Source organism: Plectropomus leopardus, chromosome 3 (assembly GCF_026936395.1).
Source record: "Plectropomus leopardus strain MGB_pleo_1.0 chromosome 3, ASM2693639v1, whole genome shotgun sequence".
Taxonomy (NCBI): domain Eukaryota; kingdom Metazoa; phylum Chordata; class Actinopteri; order Perciformes; family Serranidae; genus Plectropomus; species Plectropomus leopardus.
The window spans coordinates 37,878,130-37,902,423 of NC_142178.1; the positions used below are offsets into that span (position 1 = coordinate 37,878,130).

Sequence of the window (24,294 nt, forward strand, 5' to 3'; positions counted from 1 at the left end):
AACAATTTCTTGTTTTTCGGGGGGGTAATTTCTCCATAAATTGCTCATTTACTTCTTCCCCTATTTTTGAAAGAAATTGAGCCAATTTGTTTATGTCTCAAAGGACTAAGTGCCATCTAGTTCCAATATACTGGAGAGAAGGCAGACATCCCCAACTCTGCAACTGACACTAAAATAATCCAAACTCATAAATGACACTAAAGAAGAAATGTGCCTTCTTGATTTTAGGGTGAACTGTCCCTTTAAAAACACATATCAATTATATCTGCAGCCCGAAAACGTGTTCGTCAAACCGCCAATCGAATCAACAAAGTCCTGCAGCAGAATCAGTTATTGTCCGTCTTTGACCTCAAAGGATGCTGCTGATTGGCTGCGGCCGGCGCTCCATTGCAGCAAAGTGACTCAGCAGGTTTGATATATAGCACCCAGGAGGGATGCTTCCCCCTCTCCCCCCTCACCCCCTCACCCCCCTCTCCCCTCGTACATTAGCCAATGAGCAGAGTTGGAGAGCTCCCCTCCTTCTGTCTCATCCTCCACAGGCTGCCGTGGATCCAGAGTCGTTTCAGAGCCAATACTATCAGGAGACGCTGCTCAGAGCCGCAGCTATTGACAATATTTTGCATTTTTCCCAAAGGAACTTTTCCTCTCTTTGAGTTGTGGAACATTTTGAGACCTTTAACCCTTTGAAACCTCAGAAAATGAGCTTGGTTTCTTATAAAAGCATCAGATGGCAGCAAGCAACTTCATGACAAATGGCTCAAAATTAGCAAGAAATCAAGGTTCAGGGGCTAAAATGCAGTGAAAGGTACAGCAATAGAAACCTATGGCTAAGGTGTTAAAGGGTTCAAATGAACAAAACGCATGCTCTTAAATGCAGGTGACCCTCTAAAATCAAATTATCCAAGCGATGCAGCAGATTAGTCGAGGCAGAATCCTAAATTATGCTGAATATTCTGACTGCATTAAAAGTCCATAAACAGCTCTTCATCTGTCAGACCTCACTCTGCTTTCCCTGTTTTCCTCCTCCTGCTCCTCCTGCTCCTCCTGCTCCTCCTGCTCCTCCTGCTCCTCCGGCTCCTCCGGCTCCTCTGTGCTGCAGTGCCACAAATCTGAGCCTGCAAACTCAGTCAGATGGAGCCACGCCCGTCCATCCCGTCCCCTTACACCATGCAGACAAACAAAAAGTCCAGAGCGCTGCAGCTTCAGGGACAGACAGGGAAAAAACTGGAGGATTATGGGTTGCAAAAAGTCAGTGCTCAGTAGTTTTATCCAAAATCATTCAATGCGCAAACCTCCAAACTGCGTAGTCTGAAAATGTTTCCTGTAACAAAGAGCCTGATATTACATTATATTCGATTAGTGTGAAAAATTAATGGTCATGAGACGCCAGACTATAACATCTTACAGGATCATCAGCGATCTAAATGCATTTGTTCTTTGATTTTTCTACTTTTTCTCTACATTTCTGCAAACCACAGATACATCTGTATCAATGTTTCTAAACTGATGTAGTTCAGATGCATTTACAAGAGTCTGGGACATTTCCAGCTGTTTGCAGCTGCAAAAGCGGATAATTTTTAATGATGCATCAAGAAATTTCCAGCTGTATTTGTAGCAACAAAAGGTAGTAGTAACAAGAGTTGGGGACATTTCAAGTTTTGTTTATGGCGACAAAAGCAGGTATTTTTTTTAAAGAATTTTGGATATTTACAGCTGTGTTTATAGCGACAGTTTTGGACTTGTTTGGTTGTGTTTATAGCAACAAAAGCAGGTATTTCTTTATTAGTTTTCGGATATCTCTACCTGTGTTTGGAGCAAAAAAGTGAATATTTCTTAATTCAGATTTAGTGGTGACTATAGGGTGTGTTTCCTAATGAGAGAAAAGTGGGTGGCGGTTTAGAAATGCAGCAAAAAACAACAACAACAACAAAAAGAAAGAATGAGAAGTCAAACTGAAGCAAACCTGAGCAAAATTTCTTTCAAAAACATGGGAAGAAGGTAATTAGCAAAGAAAGAATAAATACCCAAAGATTAGCAAGAAAAGTGAAAAGTCCTGAAAATTAGTCTAAAAAGAGAGAGAAAAAAGATTAAGAAAAGATAAAGAAAGTTAAAATAAAGAAAACAAACAATTTTCCAAATTGCCCTTGTCCTCATGTTTTTGAAAGATGTCGCTACAGTTTTCAAAAATTAAATACTTGTAAAATACATCTGAAAGCAGCACAAAAAAAGTTATATCGTTCTTAAGACATGATAGGACGAGATACACCTTTATTAATCCCCAGCGGCTAAATTCTGTTTTGGCAGCGGTACAAGGAAAGAAAGAAATACAGAGAAATATAGAAAGTTACAAATAAATAACAAGCGGTGCATGACCTAAAACTAGAAGGGCCCTCGGAGCATGCAGACCTCCGCCAAGGCTAAATGCACCATCTCACAATTATTTTGCAAGAGAAAAGTAATTTGTGCATCCACCTGGTGATTCAGATCCTCTCCAAAATGTAATGGGTTCTTCCTTGGCTCCTGCAGGGTGTCGACAGGTGTCAGACACTTAAATATAATTATTTTAAAGACCTTTTCAAGGTGATTTTTAACCAAATTTAAGACAAATTTTTGGACACATAATCTTTTATTAAAGTATTAAAGTATTGCAAACAAGTATGAAGCTAGGTAGTATATCGCATTGGTGGATTTTATGTAGAAATATGTTTGTTAGTGAGTCAGATTTATGTACATTAAATACAAGTATAAAGTAAAAAGCACAAGCTTTTTAACACCAGAAATGCGGACTTTTACGGGATGAACTCATTTTGACAAAAAAATTAAAAGATGGATAAGTGAAATATTTGTGAAAATAAAGACCTCACAAATTCAAATGTAATAGTATTTTAATATTCTAATATTTATAAAATTGATTGAATTGAAGACTTTTTAAGGACCTGCAGACACCCATGCTGCACCCTTCCACCATGTTTCTTTAAAATTTGAGAAGTTGTTTTTTTCGATAATCTTGCTGACAAACAATCGAAACAGAAAACATAGCCTCCTTTGAGGGGTTAATAAGAATAGAATAAAAATAGAAACTATACAAGAGCAATTGGAGACAAATAACAAAATAATGAGGTGCACAATACGCCAGCGACTTCAGATCAGCTGTTTGAACAATAATAATCTGAGATGATGCAGAGCAGCTGTTTAAACTGTTTTTGAACTCTTGACACTAAAATACAAAAAACACTGATGCAAAGTTTAACTAATATCTAAAATATCATTGTATACCATTGCATTAACCCTTTGAAACCTGAGAAAATTGATTTGATTTCTCTCAAAAGGGATGAAAGGGGAAAGGCAATAAGCAACTTAACAAGAAATACCCCCCGCCCCCCAAAACGATAAAAGATTAAAAAAGATTCTTAAAAAATATAAAAGATAAAATAGATTAAAAAAAGATAACAACAACAACAACAACAACAACAACAACAACAACAACAATAATAATGATGATAATGATAATGATAATAATAATAATAATAACATATCTTCTTTAATGATAAGAATATATATATTTTTGACATTTTCCCTTTTTTTTTGATAATACAAAATCCCGTCCAGCTAATTTTCGGATCATTGTCCCAGCACTTCTTTACCTTTTTCTTCCTCCTCAGTTCATGGCACATTTTTGGCCACATTGCCTTTGTTCCTCCTTGTTTTCAAAATAAAGAAAAACAATTTTCTCAGGTTTCGGGGCTTTTGATGCTTGTGCAAGACATCTAAACACAGCACAGAATGTCAAACCACTTGTCAAAGGGTTAACACTTCTGTCCACTGGAAATATTGTGCTTAAACCAGAGAAACACAAGAGTGTCCATATACTTCTGGCCATTATGTACTTGGCTTAGTTGTGCATCTTGGAAAGGGAAATGAATTACAGTTCACAGATTGAAAAAAGGCACACAAAAAAAGAATAATATGTTTCTACACCAACATGTTAGACTATAGATCTATAATTAGCAAGCAATAATCAAGCACCCTTTCAAATTAAAAGCCTGAACACAAAGCAGCCAGTTTCCTTCTGTCCTGCTGAGATGTCCCCGCTGCAGTTTGGAGCGATATATACAAAAAAACAGCAACATCTTTGGTGTCTTCCATCCCATTCCTGTTATGAGCTCCACTGGAGAGGAGGGTATACAGAGTATAAAAACTATTATTTTTACTACAAACATTTTACATTCACAGTCATTCCTTTATATACAAGCATCGGCGTGAAAAACTTGTGAGGATGAGAAGCTACAGTCTGATGCATATTGCCAAAGCTGCGTCCCCCGTTTGTTTTGGATGAAATGATTTCTTCCATCCGTGTGTTCAGTACATTCCTGGTGACGGGCCCACTTGATAGTTTCCTGCAGTTGTGTGTGTGTGTGTGTGTGTGTGTGTGTGTGTGTGTGTGTGTTTTCAGATAAAACTCTGATATCTAACCACATCGTCTTTACAAACAACTTTAAGGAACCATCAGATGATGGAGAGTTCAGGTCCGTCTCACTCTGCTAGGTTTTCACCAGCGGCTGCTCTGAGATGTCCTCTGGTGTCTTTTCTCCCTCTCGGGATTTTTTCCTCTTCTTGTGGCCTGAGGAGACGAGATAAAATGACAGTTTAACCTTCAGGGCTTTTTATTTTTTTTGATAATTTTGGCTGGTGTTAATGCATATGGCGTGAATTTTGGCGAGATTGTGTACTTTTGTTTAAGCTTGGAATTTCCAGCTCAGTTCCTACAATAAGTCTAAAATACATTTTGGAAACTAAATTGTTACATTGGCACTGTTAAGTGCAAAAAAGCTCCAATGCAGTCCATTCAACATAAAAACATGCACTGTGTTATTTCTCTGTGTTATTTTGGGCTTTTGCCTTGGAATTGGTCATTTTTACTATTTTCCACCTTTTTTTCACACCTTTTGTGTTTTTTATATCCTAAAACATGATGGCGTCATTACAAAAACCTAGCATTTAAAAGGATAATTTTTTTTTAAAATTTATACATATATATATATATATATATATATATATATATATATAACACAAAACACACACAAAAAAAACTGGCATTTAAAGGGTTAAAATTCTGAAAATTAATGAATATTTGATATTTATGATTAGGACTGATGCAGGTTATAAAAGTGAAAGCAGAAAATAACTTTGATTATTTAATGTATAATATATTATTATAATAAATCATTTAATGCTAATGCATGATATTTCTTAAAGCTTGATTTTTTTTTTTAATTGTGCACAGAGCGATACGAGTGTGTGTAATATTAAAGTGTGCCCTAAGGGTTAATCTCTATATATAGTTTATGGCTTATAAACTATGCTTTCCAAATTGTAGTGACATCTCTTAAGTCTATAAAAAAACACTGGAATGGCCCTTTAAGAAACTTCTGCAGAATATAAAGCAGGCGAGTCCAAATCACTGATGTATGTTTAAGTGGGAGGCAGGTTTTGGAGGGAAGCTGTCATTGTGAGAGTGTGTTGAGTTTGCATGTTAATCAAAGCAAAGTAGGGAGAGAAAGAGGCACCAAAAAAGGCTGGTGAATGAGTGTTTTGTGTGTGTGTGTGTGTGTGTGTGTGTGTGTGTGTGTGTGTGTGTGTGTGTGTGTGTGTGTGTGTGTGTGTGTGTGTGTGTGTGTGTGTGTGTGTGGAGACTGACTGAGTTTGAGCAGGAGTTTCTTGCCCAGTGTTTCCTCTGAGCCGCTCAGGGACAGGCTGCTGATGAAAGGAGACGTGTCCGTTTCTATGGGAACAGAGGCCATGTCTGAGAGAGAGAGAGATGATGAACAGCTTTGGTTTTTGTTGGAGGAGACATTAAAGTCCTGCATGTTTGGTAAATTATATATTCTTTTAGAATTTTGTGATGAACTGTCCCTTTAAAAACATGTCCTACCAGTGTGTGCGTCGGTCTCAGGTCTGTCCTCTCGGATGTAGGGAATCTCATCCATCCTGAGAAACACTGAATCGCTGGGACTCTTCTGCCCGTCAGACTTGCTTCCTGCAGCAGAAACACACATAAACGCACGCGTGCTTTAAAATAAAGGCGATGCTTTTGTTTTAAACCCTAAAGTGACTTTTTAAAGTCTGTCTCCCACCCCGAGGATCACGAGAGACTTTAAGCTGGTTGCCAATGGCTTCACTGTCTCTTTGTAAAATGTCTCTTATGTTGCCCACAAAATCTAACTTTTTCCTTGAACTTCTTCTTCCATAAAAATACTCTATTTGTAACCATATAAACACGTTTAAAATCTAAGAAATCTACACTGATATATCCTCTTATAACTTGACGGCACAAAAGCCGTTCTTTACCACTGTGACACTTCCATCATTGGGTACAACATGAATACAACAGAATGATGTAAAAATATTTATAGATTATATTTAGGTTAACTCCTAAATTGTTTATTTTTGCAGGTGAATTTTGCTTTATTTGCTGTGGCCTTCCCTCACACTGTCTGACTGTAATATCTGTAACCAGCAAAATAATAAAATAATCCTCAGCTATAATCACTGTTAATGGTCAACACACACACACACACACACACACACACACACACACACACACACTTTCACACACACACACACACACACACACACACACACACACACACACTGTTCCTCTAGAGGCATCATTTGGCGCAGTGCTTTTTGAACAAAGTAATTAAGTTTCAGCGATGCATCAATATTCATGTTTATTGCCTTCGTCCCGGTGGTGCATTCAGAGGAAGATTATGACTCAAGTTCTGTTCTGCAGTAAAAGAAACGCAGCCGTGAAAATCCTTTTGAAGTCATTTTGTGTCTCTTAAAGGTAATTTTGTCTGGGTTCAGGTAGCTGTAAGGCTTTTTTGGTCTTTTTGTGGCTCCTTGTTGTCATTTCGTGTCACATTTTGGTTGTTTTGCCCCTTTGTGTCGTCATTTTTGTCTCTTAAAGGTATTTTTGTGTGTTTTTTGTGGGTAGTTTAAATTCTCTTTTTGTAGTTTTGTAGCTTTGTGTTGTCATTTTGTGTCTCTTTTGATTGTTTTGCCCCATTTTGTAGTTATTTTGTCTCTCTTATAGTTAATTTTGTGGGGTTTTTTTCTGAGTAGTGCTGTGTGTTTTGGGATATTTGGCATCTCTTTGTGGTCTTTTTGTGTCTCTTCCTGGTCGGTTTGTGTTAATTTGAGTAACATTTTGCATTTTTGTGCTGCATTAAACGTGTTCAGTAATCCATCTATGGGTGACTATAAAATATAAATTTATCTACGTGTCTGCAAAGCAGGGCAGGAGTGGACTGAAAAGATTTATTGGTTGGAGACAGCGTGCAGGCAGATAAAGTGCATATAATATCCGGTAAATCTCAGCAGTTCATGCTTTTTGTGACTCTAAAACCCATTAAAATGTAACTTTGCCCATAATGAAACACTGACCACTCTCAGAAATGAGGACCAGCCGGCAGAAGTTGGATCTGCTAACAAGCACAAACAAGCCTCCTGTCTCTTTTTTGTGTTTTTTATCATCTCCTTCACATTCAGTCGTCCCTCCGTCAGTCTGTTATCGCTCCTCTGCTGCGTCTCTTTGCAGTCTGGATGAGGTCACTGAACTCAATTCATTCAGAATATTTCGCCCTAATGAATTTGCAGAAACTCATTTCAGGGAACCAGAGTTGTTTGTCTGCGTCTGATGGATCGCAGCGCTCCTCATTTATTTCTGCCTGAAACTGCGTCAGGATTGTCATTTCCTGTCTGTCTGTGGAGTCGATGATACTCACGGACGATGCGGTTCTTTTCATTCAGCACTGACGTGCTGTGAGGGACGCTGGATTGCTGTCCTCGGGTCCGGGCTGAGCTGGGCCGGCCGGGCTCCCTGGGTGGGGGCATGAGGGTGGTGGTGGTGGTGTGCTCGGGGGGCATCAGCGTGGCGCCGTGCTCTGCGGTTGGGGGCTCCGGGGTCGGGGTGTTGCCTTCTGCCAGGCGGGCGTCGGCATCAGGCGTCTGAGGAGAGCTGTCCATGCGGGTGGCTGTGACAGCGTTCTGGTAGTGGCTCCGGGTGATCTGAAAAACAGGAGCAGAGGATTGTGGGTATTAATACAGGCTGAAAGGAGGTTAGGGTGAAAGTAGAGTTGGGTCGATTTCCAGTTTGCAGTGCTGGCGTACCAGCTTAAAGCAGTTTGATTTATGCAGACCGGCTGAACTGACATCAATCAATCAATTAATCAATCAGACTTTACACACACACACACACACACACACACACACACACACACACACACACACAAGCAAGACTTTATAATTAATCAAAGCACTAAAATAAGAGTACTCATTGAAACTGAGAACTGAGAAAGTGAGGAAACACCAGAAGCAGAATATAATCTTTAGATAAAAAGATAATAATTATAATAATAATAATGAGAAGAAATAAAATAAATAGTAGATAAAAGGTAAATCAAGGGATAAGAGCACAGTGTATAATAATAGATAAAAATGTTTAAAATAATAAAATGATATACCATTTTGTGAAACAGTAAAACAGACTTAAATATATAAATGAATAAATAAATAAATAAATAAATAGGTAGAGTTCAATAAATACCAAATTAAAAAGGTAGGTCTTGAGTTTGCTTTTAAAAATATCAACTCCCTCTGTTGCATGTCATTATGTCCCTTTTTGGCAATTTCAAAAGTAGCCTATTGCAGTGGTACATCCAACTCAGATTGTATTAGTAATAAACAATATTACAGTGTCATTAATTCAATATCAAGTTTGTAAATGTACTAATGGAGCAGCTAGTGTTATGTGTAATTTACTACTGAGCCAAAGCGACCTGCGTCGTCAACATAAGAAAAATCAAATTTCAGCGGGGGGGAAGGGTGAGAGTGGCACACACTGTGTTTGTTTACTTTTTGGGGTGAGAAGAAGAGACACAGAGTTATCCTCTCCCTTTTTTCAAACACGGGTAAACCCACTACATATGGTGCTGTTGTGAGCTGAACTTTCGTCGGGCGCAATGTTTCTATTCATATCTGATGCTCGCTTTGAAAGCGCTGCAGTGGACAGACACCAGCTGTTTCATGAAGATGATTCAGAAAATCTACTTTTTTCACCACAAAAAACTAAACACAGTGTCAGCTGGCTGGAAGGAGAAAGCAGAAAGTTTCTGCTGAGGTAAATAACCGTCGCTGAATAATGTGGGACACCTGTTTAAAATTTTGTAAACCAGCCCGATCCAGTGTTTGGCTTAACATCTAACTGGTTTGAAAACTTCTGCATCGGCCCAACACTCGGTGGAATTTCTCTCCCCTCTTATATTACGGTGTCTTAAAGGTTGAAAACTCAGTGTTTTTGAGTTGCACGACGCTCCGGTGTTACCTTGATGATTTGTAGATGTGTGAGCTGTCTGACGGAGTAGTCTGGCAGGTAGACGTTCCCCCCTCCGTTCAGCTGGCCCATGCTTCCTCCGTACAGCATGGACTCAGAGCGGTCCAAACCACTGCTTCGAGAGGGGGATCTGTGGACTACAGGAGAAAAAAAAGAAACTTTATTAAGCCCTTTTAAAGACATGAATAAGACGGTGGGCTCAAGCTTCGCAGCTGAAAGCTTCCATTCAATTTAAGCCACTCCACTCGGTGAATGCTGCATTTATAATATGACAGCTAAATGACTTTGAAATGTTCACATATTTCAAGCCATTCAGGGTGATTTAAACTCCATGACGGAGGATTTCTGGAGAGCCTGAGTGCTGCTATTACTGCTATATCAGGTTTTTCACTCCTAAAGTGCACATTTACAAAACACACACTGTGTTCAGGTTCACTGTGCAGCCAGACGCAGGTTTTCCTTCATAACCAGTAATCTATCTGACAGTTTATAGATCATACCAGTTCTTTTATTTCATGCCACTGTTACTTTGTAAATGAATCTAGTGGGTATCTGTGTACAGTTAGATTAAAAAGCACTTTACAAATCAAATGATTTGATTTGTGTGCTTTTCTATGTCTGTTGGCTAACTCAAGCTTTGTGTCCGTCTTCACTTAAATACTCGTGAGAGCCACTATGAACTTTAAAAATGGCAGTTTTTGGACTTTCTGTCACTTTAGGTGTTTGATTAGGTGTAATTTTTCAGTTTCGGGTGAAGATTAAAATAGACAATAGGTTTACTCTAAAAAGTAATTCACCAGCACCTAACTGAATGCATTGCTGCAGGATAAAAATGAAAATGTATTGATTAAGATAAACATTTTAAGCTGCAAACATATTTTTGATGAGTTATGTTGACATAATAATGTTGATAATCACCTCAACTTAATTTTGTGTGCAATTTAAACCCAAATTTCTGTGTTAATTTATTTTTTTTTAAAAAATTAAAGTTGTAGCAACCTAATGAAACTGGCTTGATAATTTAACTTTTCTCCACCTTCAGTTCAGGATTTTAAGTCCCCTCCTCTGACCACGTAACATTTAGACGGTGAAGACTCTGTTATGCACCTGCAGGCCAAACAACCACGACACAAAGGACATTTTCTTATTAAAACTTTAGTTTCACCATCAATTATTAAATAAGCATTACTTAAAAATTCCTTCGATTGTAGAGGACAAGCTAATTCCCCTGTTTCAATGTGATGCGCTTGTAGTACGTAATTTCATTTAAGTTGTCATAACTCAAAAATAGCTGATTCAAAGTGACGCCGATTCGTTCTGGATGTTTAGGACCAGTTTGTTTTGGGTCTCATACGAATATCAACACAACAGTGTGTGTGTGTGTGTGTGTGTGTGTGTGTGTGTGTGTGTGTGTGTGTGTGTGTGTGTGTGTGTGTGTGTGTGTGTACCTGTTGGCATGATGGAAGGAACCCCAAAATAAGAAAAAGCTCCATTCTCAAACTTTAGCGCCTCTTTGCCGAACTCCACCTCAACTCGACCCTAAAGAACCACGCAAACACCACATGAGCTGACGCCGTTTCAGTAGGTTTATGAAGGGTTTCTTTTTGCAGTATTTCTTGCAGTATCAAAGCAGGAATACCTGCAGGACCAGGATGAAGTAGTCCACCGGTTTGTTGCGCTGGAACAGGAAGTGCTGCGGCGCTCGCTTGTTCTTCTCGTCAAACTTGAGTTCCTGAACCACGCTGGGGTGTTTGATCAGCCTCAGTAAGATCTTCTCTGAGATGTGAGCTGGTTTGAAGGGCTCCACCTCTGAGAGAGGAGACATGACAAAATGCTCTGATGAGGTTATAAACAAGCGACAAGACTTTTCACAGCCATTTCCTCGTACATACATTTGTGAGAATCTATTTATGGAAAAAAGTTCATCACCACTCTGAGCATTTTTATATTAAAGGTCCAGTTTGCGGGATTTCAGGGGGTATATAATCAGAAATGAAATAAAAGAATTATGTTTTATTTAGTGTATAATCGCCTGAAAAGAAATGTTTTCATTACCTTAAAAATCAGCTGTTTATATCTACTTAGAGACAGGGTCCTCGTCCACGGAGGCCGCCCTGTTTGCTGCGACAAGCGATCCGTGTATCATCCGTTTTTCAAAATAAAACTAACTAACAAATGACTTGTTTTTCTGATATTCTTTTCAAAAACCAAAATGATAAAAAAACAACTCATTTTTTATTATTTTGTGCTCAAATAAAAAAAATTGAATAAGTGGATAACAAAGGTGGTCCATATTCATAATTAATAATAAATATATAATATAATTAATTCAATAATAATAACAGTTTAAGTTAAAAATAAAAACTAACATATAAAATAACAACAGTAAAAAAAAATAATAATAATAATTCAACTCAGTCTGCAATTCTGAATCCATTTCTGCTTTAATATCTTAAGACCCTTTTTTTAGCCAAGCTTCTCCATTAACATCCTTGTTTTCATGAAGAATCTCATAAAAGGAAGGGATATGAAGCCCAAATTCGTATTTCAGGGCTTGTCGGATGTAAACTAAACTCGCTTGAGATTTCCAAAAGACTTGTGAGGATGCATCAGACATGAAGGATCGTCGACTCCACGTGGAAATATTTTCATTCTCTAACTCTCTATAATCACATTAAACTCAGACATTATGTCTAAAGCACATTTCTTGTCATTAAAGACGTGGAGAAAATTCAGTTTGGATTTCTCCTTCCTGGCGCCGCGAGGATGTTTGTTCCTCAAACTTTAGAGAGCAGCTGCGAGCTGATTGGCTGTTACCTGTAGACAGGAAGCGGTGCGTCGCCAGCAGAAGCTGAGGGGAAATATTCACTTTCATCTCATTTTCTGACAGTTTGAAGATGGAGAAGTCCTGCTGCTTCCGCTCGTGGTGAGAAACGCGGCGCTTGGTACGATTATCAGCTGAAAGGGCGGACACACACCGACACACACAGAGGGAGTGTATTTAAAATCACTGAGCTCTTTCTGCGTAAACTGCCAGATATTCTGCATACATACTGTAGAGGTCGGTTTCATCGAGGATCTCAGACTTGATGATTTCCTCGATGACGTCCTCGAGGGTGACGATGCCCATCACCTCGTAGAAAGGGTCGCCCTCGCCCTCATTGTTCACCCGCTGCACGATGGCGAGGTGTGACTTCCCTGGATGGAGGGAAGAAGGAGTCCTGAATCAGTAAAACGTTTAATGCAAAATGCATTTTACAGATCCAGACAAAAGTAACAAAAGCCCCTTTTACACGGGCTCTATAAGGCGGAAATTTCACACTGTTATGCCAAAAAAATGTAAACTAAAAAAAAATGAAGGCCAAACTTTTTCCTTAAAAAAATCACAAAAAAAGAAAGAAAATCTCCCAATTTTTTTCTTTAAAAAAACAAACTTTTTTTTTTTTTTAAAAAACCCACATTTTTTAAAAAAATAAATTAACTCACAATTTTTCCAACTTAAATATCACCAAGTTTTACAGAAAAAAAACACCAACATTTTTCTTTAAAATTTCCAAAATTTAAAAAAGGCCCAAAAAAACCATAAACAAAAAACAGCTTTTAAAATGTGTACGCCCTCCTCTAAAGCCCACAATAAATAGATAATGTGTCTCTCCAGTGCTAAATGCAAGATGACCACTGCTTAACCCAGCTAAGTTTGGCAAGGTGCTGGAAACTTCCAAAACTTCCAAACTTCCAAACCTGTAAAAAAAAGGTTTCTGAACACTCATATCTCTGCAGTGTTTCACTTTCCTCCCCAGTGCTTAAAAATATTTGACATGCCTAAATTATATTTGAATAAATAAATTAAATTATATTTAAATATTCCACTCTAATCCTGCTCTGAATTCATAATTTTTAAAAATAATATTGTGATTGAAAAAGCTATTATATAGTAATAAAAAAGAACCGCTAAGGAGTATCGATGGTTGTTTCAGAGAATGTATGGTCTTTAAAATTCGCTCAAAGTCATGGAAATGTATTAGTAAAAATGTGCATGAGCTCTGAGGAGCGGTGGTGAGGCCCCTTTGCACATCTGCACCCAGGGGCCCTTTGTCTCAGGGGCAGGGTTTTTTTATCTGTCAAGTTTTCTTCCAAGCAAAAATTTATGATTTATTCAGTTTTTCAGACATTTAAAAACATTTTAAAAAATGAAATGTGCTGCAATTAGTTGCTATAAAGTCTTGGCAGTACTGATTTGTTATTAATCAATTAGTTTATCATCTCAGAAACCCAATAAATCACCAATAACATGTTTTCTCTGACTGATGATACAAGCTGGAGAGCAGGAGGCAGCTGCTCGCCACAATGGCTGCATACTGTCAGATGAATATGATTTTCTACTTTATTCTTGAGATTAGATTTGAGTAATGCTGTCTCCTCTCACATGCACGCATGACTCACAGTGAGTGGGAGCTCTGCAGTCTGATGCTCAGTAAGTGGAGCAGCAGGAGCTGAATGGAGTGGGTGTAACAGCGGGGAGGATTTGATACGAAACAAAAACACGATCCATCACAGCAATACACTCCAGAGACGCCACTGTGTGTTTACCTCCGGCATGATGAGTGGCTGTTTCTGGAGGTAAAATCTTGGGGCGTTTCCAAAGAGAAATGGAGTAATTAATAATCCGCGCACCGCTGGGTGAAAAAGTTGTACAGGGGCAGATTTTTACAGGAGGAGGAAATAAGACGCAAATAGGATTTAATCTTCTGAAACTTGAACAAATTGTGTTCAGCTTAACGAGAACAATTACCCAAAAGAGCAGTTAATCAAGGAACTACCTAAAATCTGCAAGAAATTGTTAAAACGTTACGAGAAAATAACCTACAAATCTATATAAAACAGACAAATAAAATAAATCAATTAAAAAATAATGTAAAAAATAAAAAATATTTTTAAAAATAAATTAATAATAATAATAATTTTATTTATAGAGCACTTTTCAAGAAGCTCAGACACTTTACAAAAGTCATGAAAGATCATAAAATTGAGTACATTAAAATACACACAACATTAAAATTCTTATGACATTTTTTAGACAGTAAAAGCAGTTTTAAACAGGTGGGTTTTGATAAGTGATTTGAACTGGGAGAGGTCAATTTATAAATATAATAACTATAAGAAAAATATATTTTTCTGGACATTTTTCCATTCAAGTAATTTTCTAAAGAAAATTATCTTTTTAAAACATTTTTTCCCTTAATTTTTAGGTCATTTCTTATCTTTCTTATTTCTTGCAATTTGCAGGGTGTCTCTTACCCTGTTTCCAAACTATTTGAACAAAATCAGACCGATTTGCTCCAGTTTCAAAGATTTAAATGCTTGTGAAAGCTGTCTGAATGCTGCACAAGAAGGCTGATGTCAGTCCAGGTTTCAAAGGGTTAATTCAAGGTGGGAGGATCAGCGGTCGGAGCTGAAGAGTTTTGTCGTTGTTTGTTTGTCCCGATGCCAACGTGCATCTTACCAGCTGACGAGAGACACCGCACTGCAGACAGCAGCAGTCGTTTGTGGTGACACTCGCTGCATAATTCACAACTTTACTGTCAGTCTGCACAAATATACAGAAACACACACACACACACACACACACACACACACACACACACACACTCATACAGTAAATATACACATGCAGAAAACAGAGAGGATCCTTGTTTGTAGCTCCTCCTCGACAGTCTGGCTCCAAATCAAATTTCTCTCCCTGCTTCTACACTCTCTGCCTGCCAAATACTACCTCTCTTTCACACACACACACACACACACACACACACACACACACACACACACACACACACACACACACACACACACAAATGCACACAATTCTGGCAGAGCTGCATTCAGCTAAATGGGTCAGCCTTACATACAAAATGGACTGAAAAGAGGAGAGTGTTTGCAGCTAATGTGTTATTATGTTTTCTCTCTCGCTCAAATCTGCATTTTTAGGAACAAAATCTCTGTTTTATTTCTCCGTCAGTGTCTTCCTCACACATTATAGTCCTTTCACTATTTCTTTAATGTCCCAACTTTCTGTAATTTCCCCAATTTCCCCCCTAAAGCTGCCTCAAAGTTATTAACCATTTGACAACTGGAAGTGACATATTTAACATCCGGAACGTGTTGGTTACATTTCTGTGTTTGATCCTCCGGTTTCTAAATTGGCGAAAGTTTTGGTTACACGTATGTGAGCTGCAGATGATGGATGATGTGACACCAGGCGAGACTCGTCTCGAGCTGCAGACCTCCATTAGAGACCAACAAAACCAGCTATTTTTTCAGGCAGATATGAGTATCTTGTCCAGGTGTGCTGCCCGTTTACGGAGGTAGAGGTCAGTTTTTAGTGAAAATGCATGTGTTTGGGAAGTACTGAGTCTACGCCTGGATAAAGGAGATTTGGAATATACTGATCGAGTTGTGTTAGAGTTGTAAACGGATGTTTTGATATAGTTTTGCTGTTGTTTTAATGTGGTCTCCTTTTACACCAAATCATCAAGACTATCCTTAGTGTTTGGATTCTTTGCTCACTGTGGAGGCATGCAAGAAAAAACGTTTTTTTTATAAATTCAGCCTGACACATTTGACGATTAAATGATCATGTTGCGGGTGTCCAGTAAGCATCGTTAAAAAAAAAGTACAAAATCCAGTTTGCTTGTGAGTCCTAGACACCCATCAGCCACAACTCGAAGCCACTGAGGTGAAGTGAGTGATCATCTCGTTTAATGCGATGTTGGATCCTGGCTTTCATGTGGATGCCACCTGTTGTGCACCACCGACCCAAATCCCCTCATGGCAGCGGCCCCTCCAGCAGGAAAATGTGCAACACCACATCACAGAAACGGCTCAGAAATGGCCGGCAGAACACAAAAAAGAGCTCAGTGCCTCGACCTGGCCTCCAAATTCCCCAGATCCCAATTCAATTAAGCATCTGTGGAAAGTGCTGGTACCGCACCTCGCAACCCACAGGACTCCAAGGGCCTGCCGCCAACGCCCTGATGCCCCCAGAGACCCTGTGACCACGCCTCAACAGGTCAGAACCAAGTCTGATCCACGGCGGACCTGTTGAAGTGTGGACACAGAACCTCAGGGGGTTCAAGGAAGTGTCATGCACCAAGGCTCTTAACGCCACTTAATCACATATTTTATACTTCGTAAAAACGTTAATATTGGTCTATGACTTATATAGGTTTTGATATCCAAGTTTTTGCAGCAGTTTCTGTTATATTTTGAGTGCTGCATGGCAGTAGACTAATCTAAAGTTATTTTTTTATTTGCTTAACGTATGATATTATTTTAGGCTAATTTATGGACTTCAGCTCTGGTGCCATAAGACAGTTTAGTGCTCGTGACAAAAGAGGATTTAGGATGACGCTGTGCTAAAAGGCGACTAGAAGTCAGCGTAGGTGTGAATTGATAGAAGTTTTTGACAGTGCTTTATTGTGTAGGATTGTGTTTTACTATTTTATGCGAGATGGGAATAGGACGTCAAGTTGGCAGTGGACCAGATGAGATATGATTATGGAAGAACCTTGCCTGCTGTGTTTTTTTGTTTTCCAAAGTAAACCTCGATAAAATCTATTCCCGCCTTACGTGAGCACTTGAATTTTACAAAATGGAGCTGGAGCATGAGTCAAAACTGAGACACCTTGCAGACTAAGTGGCCTAGAAACTATGTGTAAATAGCCACTATTAGGCCACTAGCAGTGGATCCTCTGAGCTCTGTGGGTTGCGAGCTGTGGTCCCACTGATGCTCGATCAGACTGGAATCTGGGGAATTTGGAGGCAAATCGACACCTTGAGCTTTTTGTCAAGTGCCTCGGGCCACTCCTGAGCAGTTTTTTAGGTTGTGTCATTATATAAAAACTATATGAAAACGAACCCCAGAAAAATGACAATGTAGCTTTGCTAAAGCTTAGTTAGACAGGCTGCTTCGCACAGAGTGCCCTCTACAAAATGCATCCTTTATCTGTGTATTTCTAATGTGTCACATATCAGGAACCGCCTCTTTCATTTGGCAAGAGCTTCGAACATGTGGACTGACTCGAACGACGAACTCAGTAGATCACTTAATCAAGTGTCTTGATCTACATGCACTTGTGTTGGAGAAGAGCTCATCGGCTAAAACATGTTAAATAAAAAATCCCACGAATACAGGGAACAGATGGCAGGGAGACGAACTGGAAATACAGCATGCTGAATATTTAATGGTCTGCCTCCTGGGAGACTGTACAGTGACAATGACAGAAAGAGAAGAAGGATTTAGGAGGAGAATATGAGGGGTAGTGGGGTGTGAAAATAGCAGTAAAGGGCAATAGTGTATCACAAAATTTATTCTGTGTCTGTAAAGTCCCACTTAAGGTAAAGCAGCTCATTTTTTAAAGGCTAATAGCAAACAATAAGTATTTTTTTAAATTAAAATATACCCTGAGTATTTGAATACTGATTTGGACGTCGATTACGATGATAACGATCTAAGCTTGGCATTTCAAAGCATTTGGCTTTAGAAGACGCCGTCACTGTTTACATCTCGTGCTGTCACGCGAGCCTCGCACACGAGTAGATGCACGCTTCCTTCGGTGCAGGATTTTTTTGGTGATTTGAGCACCCGAACCTGAGTGCCATCTAGTTCCATCAGATTGGAGAGAAGGCAAATATCTCAAAAACTCTGCAGCTCACAGCAAAACTATAAAGACTGATACACAGCACCACAGGTGAGGGGAAAATGTACTTTTGATTTTCGGGGTGAACCGTCCTGTAATTTTGAAGGTAAAACTCTTTTTGTTTTCAGATTCCTTCTCGACTTTCAGATTTTTGGGAGAGCTTGCAGACTCTCATCCAGGATTTGTGTGTAATGTTCACCGTTCAGCTTCCCATCTGTTGAACCAAGCCTCCCCTGGCACTGGAAAGGCTCCTCGTACCAGCATGCCGCTGCTGTCGTTCTTCACAGCGGGGAAAGGTGTTACTTGGCCGGTGTCTTTTGTGCCAGACACACTGCTTAGCATTCAGGCCAAAGACTCCCTCTGTGGTCTCAGCAGACCGGGAGGCTCTCCGCTACACCTCTGCAGTGCCTTCACATGTCATCAAATCAGCATTTTACTGACTCTTGGCTGGAAAATATGCAATATTTTCTTTTGCCAGATACTGCGTCTTCTATCCAACTCTACTGGCGTCTTCTACTGCAGCTAATGAGCCCCCCCCTCCTGCAAGCATGGGTTTAGTGATTTTCTTTTTAGTACATTTACAACAGAAGAAACACAAACTAGGGAGTTCAGTTTGATTTACTAAACGCTAAAACATGATGCAACTGTATATACTCCCTCCCTTTTCCCCCCAGAGCTCTCTGTGGCAGCGTCCACTGCAGCAAAAGGCCTCATTGAAATGAATGAGTGAACCTGCGTTTTTTCTGCTGCAGTGAAGTGTTGTTAAAGAGAGAGAAAGAGGCACGGGAGGAGAGAGAGAGAGAGAGACAGGGAGAGAGAGACAGAGAGAGAGAGAGAGAGAGAGACAGAGAGAGAGAGAGAGAGACAGAGAGAGAGGGAGAGACAGACAGAAGGAAAGCTTTTTTTTTTTTTTAATCCTCCAGTCTGTAGATTATCTTACACAGATGCCTTTGTGGCACACTGACACAGGAATCATGTTTGTGTTCATTCCACAACTCTGACGGCATCTGGCTTCATATAAAATACTCCACACACACACACACACACACACACACACACACACACAGAAGTTACAGTCAAAAAGTCAAACGGGAGTAGATCATACCGGATGGCTGGATGCAACCCAATCACCAGAATAAATGTTGGCATTGTACGTTTCTGCAGACCTCAGTTACGGGACAATAACATTAGTCCGCTATTATGTAGCAGATACAATGAAACTGCATGTTTCTGCAATGTTGTGGTTAACGTGTGGTTAGGTTTAGGCACAGAAACCACTTGGTTGTGGAAAGAAAAGATTGTCTTAAGGATTAAAATACCTGTATTTTGGTAGCTAAAAAAGTCACTGGAAATACAGCAACGTCTCTGGCCAAAAAAATCAAACAACAAACAATTCCCATGACACTATCCTGGCAGAAAATGCAATGATGTGTTGATTAAAAAAAACACTTTTTATGCCACTTTCCTGGCAGGAAAAGCAACAATGTCTTGATAACAAAACAATTGTTATCCAAGGCACTACCCTGGAGAAAAATGCAGCGATGTATTGATTTAAAAAAAAAAAAAAACTACAGCTTTTCATGGCACTATCTTGGAAGGAAACACAGTGATGCCTTAATAAGAAAACAACTGCTTTTTGTGGCACTCTTCCAGCTGGAAACAGAGTGATGTCTTAGTAAAACGTACTGCAATTCATCACACTATCTCAGCAGGAAACACTGCAGTGTCTCTAAATGTCTATTAATTAAAAAAGATTAAAACACTTTTCATGACATTATCTTGGGAAAAACAGTGTTGTCTTAATAAAAAAAAATTAAAAAAACGATTTTAGTGACACTATCCCCGGTGGACACACAGCGATGGGTCACTTAAAATACTCCCAGGTTAGGTGCCTAAAAAGCTGCTGGAAATACAGAAATGACTCGCTAAACAATCGTTTTTCTGTTGTTTGTTGGTCTCAAACAGTGGTCTGCAGGAAGTCGTCTCGCCTAAGTGACCCGCTATCCACCATCGCCTCCACCTCTTGATGACAAGGTCAGCTCATTCACTACATCACCTTAGAACTGTTGATACCATACTTATGAAATGAACAAATATAGCATATGCAGGATTTGCAGAAACAAATAATGGCAACATTTTGTTCTGCCGACGGGGCTGCTGAATACCCTGCACTAGAAATTTTGGAATGACATCTTTGCCTTTGTAAAGTCTTTCCAAAGACATTGCAGTGCTTTTTAGAACAAAAAAAATGCTATGTGTGCAAGCTAAATGCAACACTTATCTTGGAGAAATGACGTTTAGGTGACACCAGATTTTCACTGCTTACAAAATCAGCACAAATGTAAACACACGAGTTGTCTCCTGTAAACAGAGGCAGCCTCAGTCAAGGTGTCCTTCTCTGTTTACCTCCGTCTCTTCCTGTCCTCGCTGCAAACCCAGCAGAAAAAAAAGAAAATGCTGACTGTGCATGGTCCCTGAACATGCAGGAAGGCAGTGACAGTCAGCGGGGCCCATGATTGGCCGGTGAGCACCCCACCCATTTTAAACTGGAGGCCAGCTGACTTCTCACAGGAGCAAATCTCTGCTGCAGCAGCACTGCAAACTGGGTCTTTCCTCTTTTTTCTTAATGCAGCGGAGAGCTACGCAGACTGCAAGCTCTTCTCCAGCTCTTAGACACACATTCACAGTATTTAACCATTTACTACTGAGCAGCTTTAAAGGAGCAGAAAGACGTTAAAGAACATTGCTCAGCTGATTTTTCCAGCACATCCAGTGACTTAAGCCTGCAAGTTTTAGTGCCAGTCCTCCCATATTCTTCCAAAATGTAAAGTTTTTTTTGTTTGCTTTTTTATAAACATGGTGTAAATACATGTTTAGTGTATGATCATGTTTTTTTCCCCATATTGAGCATCCGTACTTTAAATCAAGGAAAATGTATTTCAAGTTAATTCAAGAGCGGTTTGACTATAAGGGCTGCTCCATTTTTCTCACAGCTGTTTAGGGCATTATTGAGATCAAAATTTAGTTAACGTGACTAAGAACTGGCTTTGGAAGCATCATGCATTTTTTTTTTAACTTTTTTTTTTAAGTGTCCTTTTTACAGTGGATGAAAATTTGAAAAGATGTCTTGAAATTTGTAGAGGTAACCAAATGAGACTGGAAAGCTGGAATAAAAACAGGCCTTTTGAGTTTCTAAAAAACAAAGGCTTTTATTCATCTTGCTAGTTTTTATCTGGTTCTGCAAATTTGACACAACTGTGAGTGCTACAGTTTTCCTAAAAACTGATGATGGAGGTGTCAGATTGACACGTGGATTACAGACTGACAACAGACAAAAAGATAAAGCATGTAGGTTTAGGTGCATAATTTGGGCAGTACAGATAGTAAACGGGGTGTACGGGGGTCCTCCGCTCAAAAATTTGAAGCAAAATTCGGGAGCATCAAACACTTAACCTCCTCCACTCTTGTGCACCAATTTGTGGTGTAAATATCTTTAATTTTGTGAAAATAAAAGTGCTCCTCTACTTTTGTGTTTATATTCGAGGGCACAAATGCATGTTTTAAAACTGACAGGGATGTGCCCCCTGCACCCCCCCAAAATCTACGCCCATGAGGTCTCAAGATGAATGATGAAGCACCATGCACCCTCAAATAAAAACAATAATATAACATCTAAAAATAACTTGCAATTAGTTTTTCTTTAAGTTATATTCCCACATGGCTGTAAATTAATACTTTTTATTTATAATTTTCTCTTTGACCTTAATGATGCCATTTATAAGGTTTTAGCTGCATTCTGAGCAGCTTTGAGATATTGAGCCTCAAAGTTTTTTGCACTTCAAATAGCAAAAAATGATGCTTAAAATTTACAATGATCCTGCATAATAATTTCAAATATGTTATCATGATAATAATAAATATAGTTTTTCCATTTTTTCTTTTTTTCTCTATATTCTCTAAACGTTTCTAAATCTACTTATTTCTTGCAATTCCTGAACATTTCTTGCCAAGTTGCTCACTGATATCCACGTTTTGTTTTTTTTTTGCAAGAAATAGCACCAATTTGCTGAATTTTCTGCAGTTCATAATTTCAATACACGTGAGATACACACAACCCCCTCACGCGCCCTCCTCACCTTTCTTGAACTCCTCCAGCATGGCGTCCAGCTTGGTGTCGTTGAAGACGCAGTGCAGCGGGTGTTTGTAGAACTGGGTGATGGTCTTCAGCGGGGTGCAGTCGTCCGGGTCCACGAACGCGAGGTCCTTGACAAACAGGATGTCCACGATGTTGGACCGCTCGTTCTCAAACACCGGTATCCTCGTGTATCCGCTCTGCATGATGTCCGACATGGTGTTGAAGTCCAGCACGACGTCCGAGGCCAGCATGAAGCAGTCGGTGAGCGGCGTCAGGACGTCCTCCACGGTTTTGGTGCGCAGCTCCAGCGCGCCCTGGATGATGTTGAGCTCCTCTTTGACCAGGTCGTGGTACGGGTCCGTGACGCGCAGCATCTCCAGGAGTTTCTCCCTGGTGTAAAAGTTGGAGATCTCCTGGTTGAGGATGAGGTCCAGGAGTTTGCTGATGGGGTAGGAGATGGGGAAGGAGAGCACCATCAGCAGCCGCGTCACCCAGATGGTTTTGGAGGCGATGGCTAAACCGTGACGCGACGCCACCGAGTGCGGGAGGATCTCCCCGATGAAGAAGATGCCAAAGGCGCAGATGACCGTGGATAGCCAGGTCATGCCCAAAATCTGGCACATCCACACGGCGAGCGAGGCGTTGATGATCGCGGTGCCGAGCAGCAGAGTGCACAGGACGTAGTTTCCGTGCCGACGCACAGACTCGATTTTCCGCGCGTAGTTTTGCTCCTTGTCGGTGCCGCTGTTCTGGAGGACCTGCAGCTCCACCGGGTCCAGCGCCAGCAGGCTCAGGTTCAGCCCGCTGAACAGAGCTGACAGCCCGAGCAGCAGGACGGACACTAACACCTGCAGCCACAGCTCCGGGACCGCCGAGCGCTCCACCACGGCCACCCAGAAGTCCCGAGTCCGGTAGTGTTCCCATTTGGACCCGTCAAAGGCGCACATGGAGTAGTACTTGATCTTCTCCCCCCTCCGCAGGTCCTTCGCCAGCAGCTCCACCAGCACCGAGTTCTGACTGGACGCAGACTTGAAAGACCCCAAAACCTCGATGTCGGACGTCCTGGCGTTCTTGTCCATGCACATGTTCCGCTTCGGGTGAACTTGTCCCTCTCTCCCGGGGGTCGGCTCCTCGATGAAGGCGATCCAGGGCGCGGCGTTGTTGGCGCGTGTCGACGCGGTGCGGTTGAGCCTCTGCGGGGAGGTGGAGTAATACACCCGCAGCATGAAGCGGGTCCCCTCGGTGGCTTTCAGCACCCCGTCCGCCACGGACAGCTCCGCTCCGGTCTCCTCCGGACGGAATCCGAGCAAGCCGCGCGCCGGGGCGGGGAGCAGCGAGCAGGCGGACAGGGAGAGCAGCAGCAGGCGGGAGGGAGACAGCGGAGCCCCGCGGGAGAGCACGGCTCCGGGTCGGGACCGCGCGGCCGCATCCTCCGCAGCCATGATGCGGTGTGAGATGCTCGTTCAGTCCAGAGCTCCGGGGTCACGTGGTGCTGCGTGGTTCCGGTCCATGTGGGAGAAGGAGGGCGCATCACATCTCCGTTAACGGCGCTGATTATGATGTTCCGCTGCACCGAGGAGAGATGCGCGCTCCGCTCCGCTGTGCCGTGACGTAACTTTCCAATAATAGCCTCGAGCTGACTTCAATGAAAAATTACTTCAGTAACGCAGGACTTTCAGTTACATTTTGTTTATGGAATTTCGATGATTATTCGAGCTGAAAATATTTTTTGATCAATCAATTATTCAAAACCAGACTTTATTTGTATAGCATTTTCCAAACAAACAAAGTGCTTCATACAATAAAACCAAAATCCCCACCCACCCACATACAAGCACACAAGTATGTGAATAAAAACACAAATAATTTTGAATTACATACTGTACATTTGTATATATTCTCTATCTCTTCCTTTTGTAAATACAATTACATGTCTATGTCTGTCTTTTTTTTCTATTTTTCTTATCCCTAACTTATTTCCCTCCCCTGTACTGTGAGCATTGCCAACCCGGAAAAAATTCCTTGTTCCTTATTTGTTGAACTTGGCCAATAAACGTGATTCTGATTCT

At 40.5% G+C, this 24,294-nt stretch overlaps 2 protein-coding genes across 2 annotated transcripts in view; one reads left to right on the top strand and one right to left on the bottom strand.

Moving 5' to 3' along the window:
- Positions 1-20,124, top strand: part of LOC121966597 (aspartate aminotransferase, cytoplasmic-like) — a 34,945-nt gene extending 14,821 nt beyond the window's left edge. The window contains exon 9 of the mRNA XM_088074978.1: positions 20,056-20,124. Coding sequence (XP_087931104.1) covers positions 20,056-20,117 — 62 coding nt within the window. The 3' untranslated portion in view covers positions 20,118-20,124. The remainder of the gene's footprint in view (positions 1-20,055) is intronic.
- On the bottom strand, positions 616-23,759 carry LOC121965614 (metal transporter CNNM1-like). The gene is made up of 10 exons (XM_088074974.1): positions 22,227-23,759; positions 12,449-12,592; positions 12,212-12,352; positions 11,034-11,203; positions 10,843-10,933; positions 9,386-9,531; positions 7,788-8,070; positions 5,933-6,037; positions 5,699-5,803; positions 616-4,621 (listed from the first exon to the last, which is right to left on the bottom strand). The coding sequence occupies exons 1-10, from the start codon at positions 23,665-23,667 to the stop codon at positions 4,542-4,544; spliced, it is 2,706 nt and encodes a 901-aa protein (XP_087931100.1). The 5' UTR covers positions 23,668-23,759; the 3' UTR covers positions 616-4,541.
- Between the last annotated feature and the right edge of the window lie 535 nt (positions 23,760-24,294).

Bases quoted from the DNA above. Each gene is read 5' to 3' on its own strand.
- LOC121965614 (XM_088074974.1), bottom strand. From the start codon at position 23,667: ATGGCTGCGGAGGATGCGGCCGCGCGGTCCCGACCCGGAGCCGTGCTC. The intron at 10,934-11,033 runs GTATTCCTGCTT...GTGGTTCTTTAG, and splicing joins ACTTCATCCTGGTCCTGCAG to GGTCGAGTTGAGGTGGAGTT. The intron at 9,532-10,842 runs GTACACACACAC...TTTCTCCTGTAG, and splicing joins TCCTTCCATCATGCCAACAG to TCCACAGATCCCCCTCTCGA.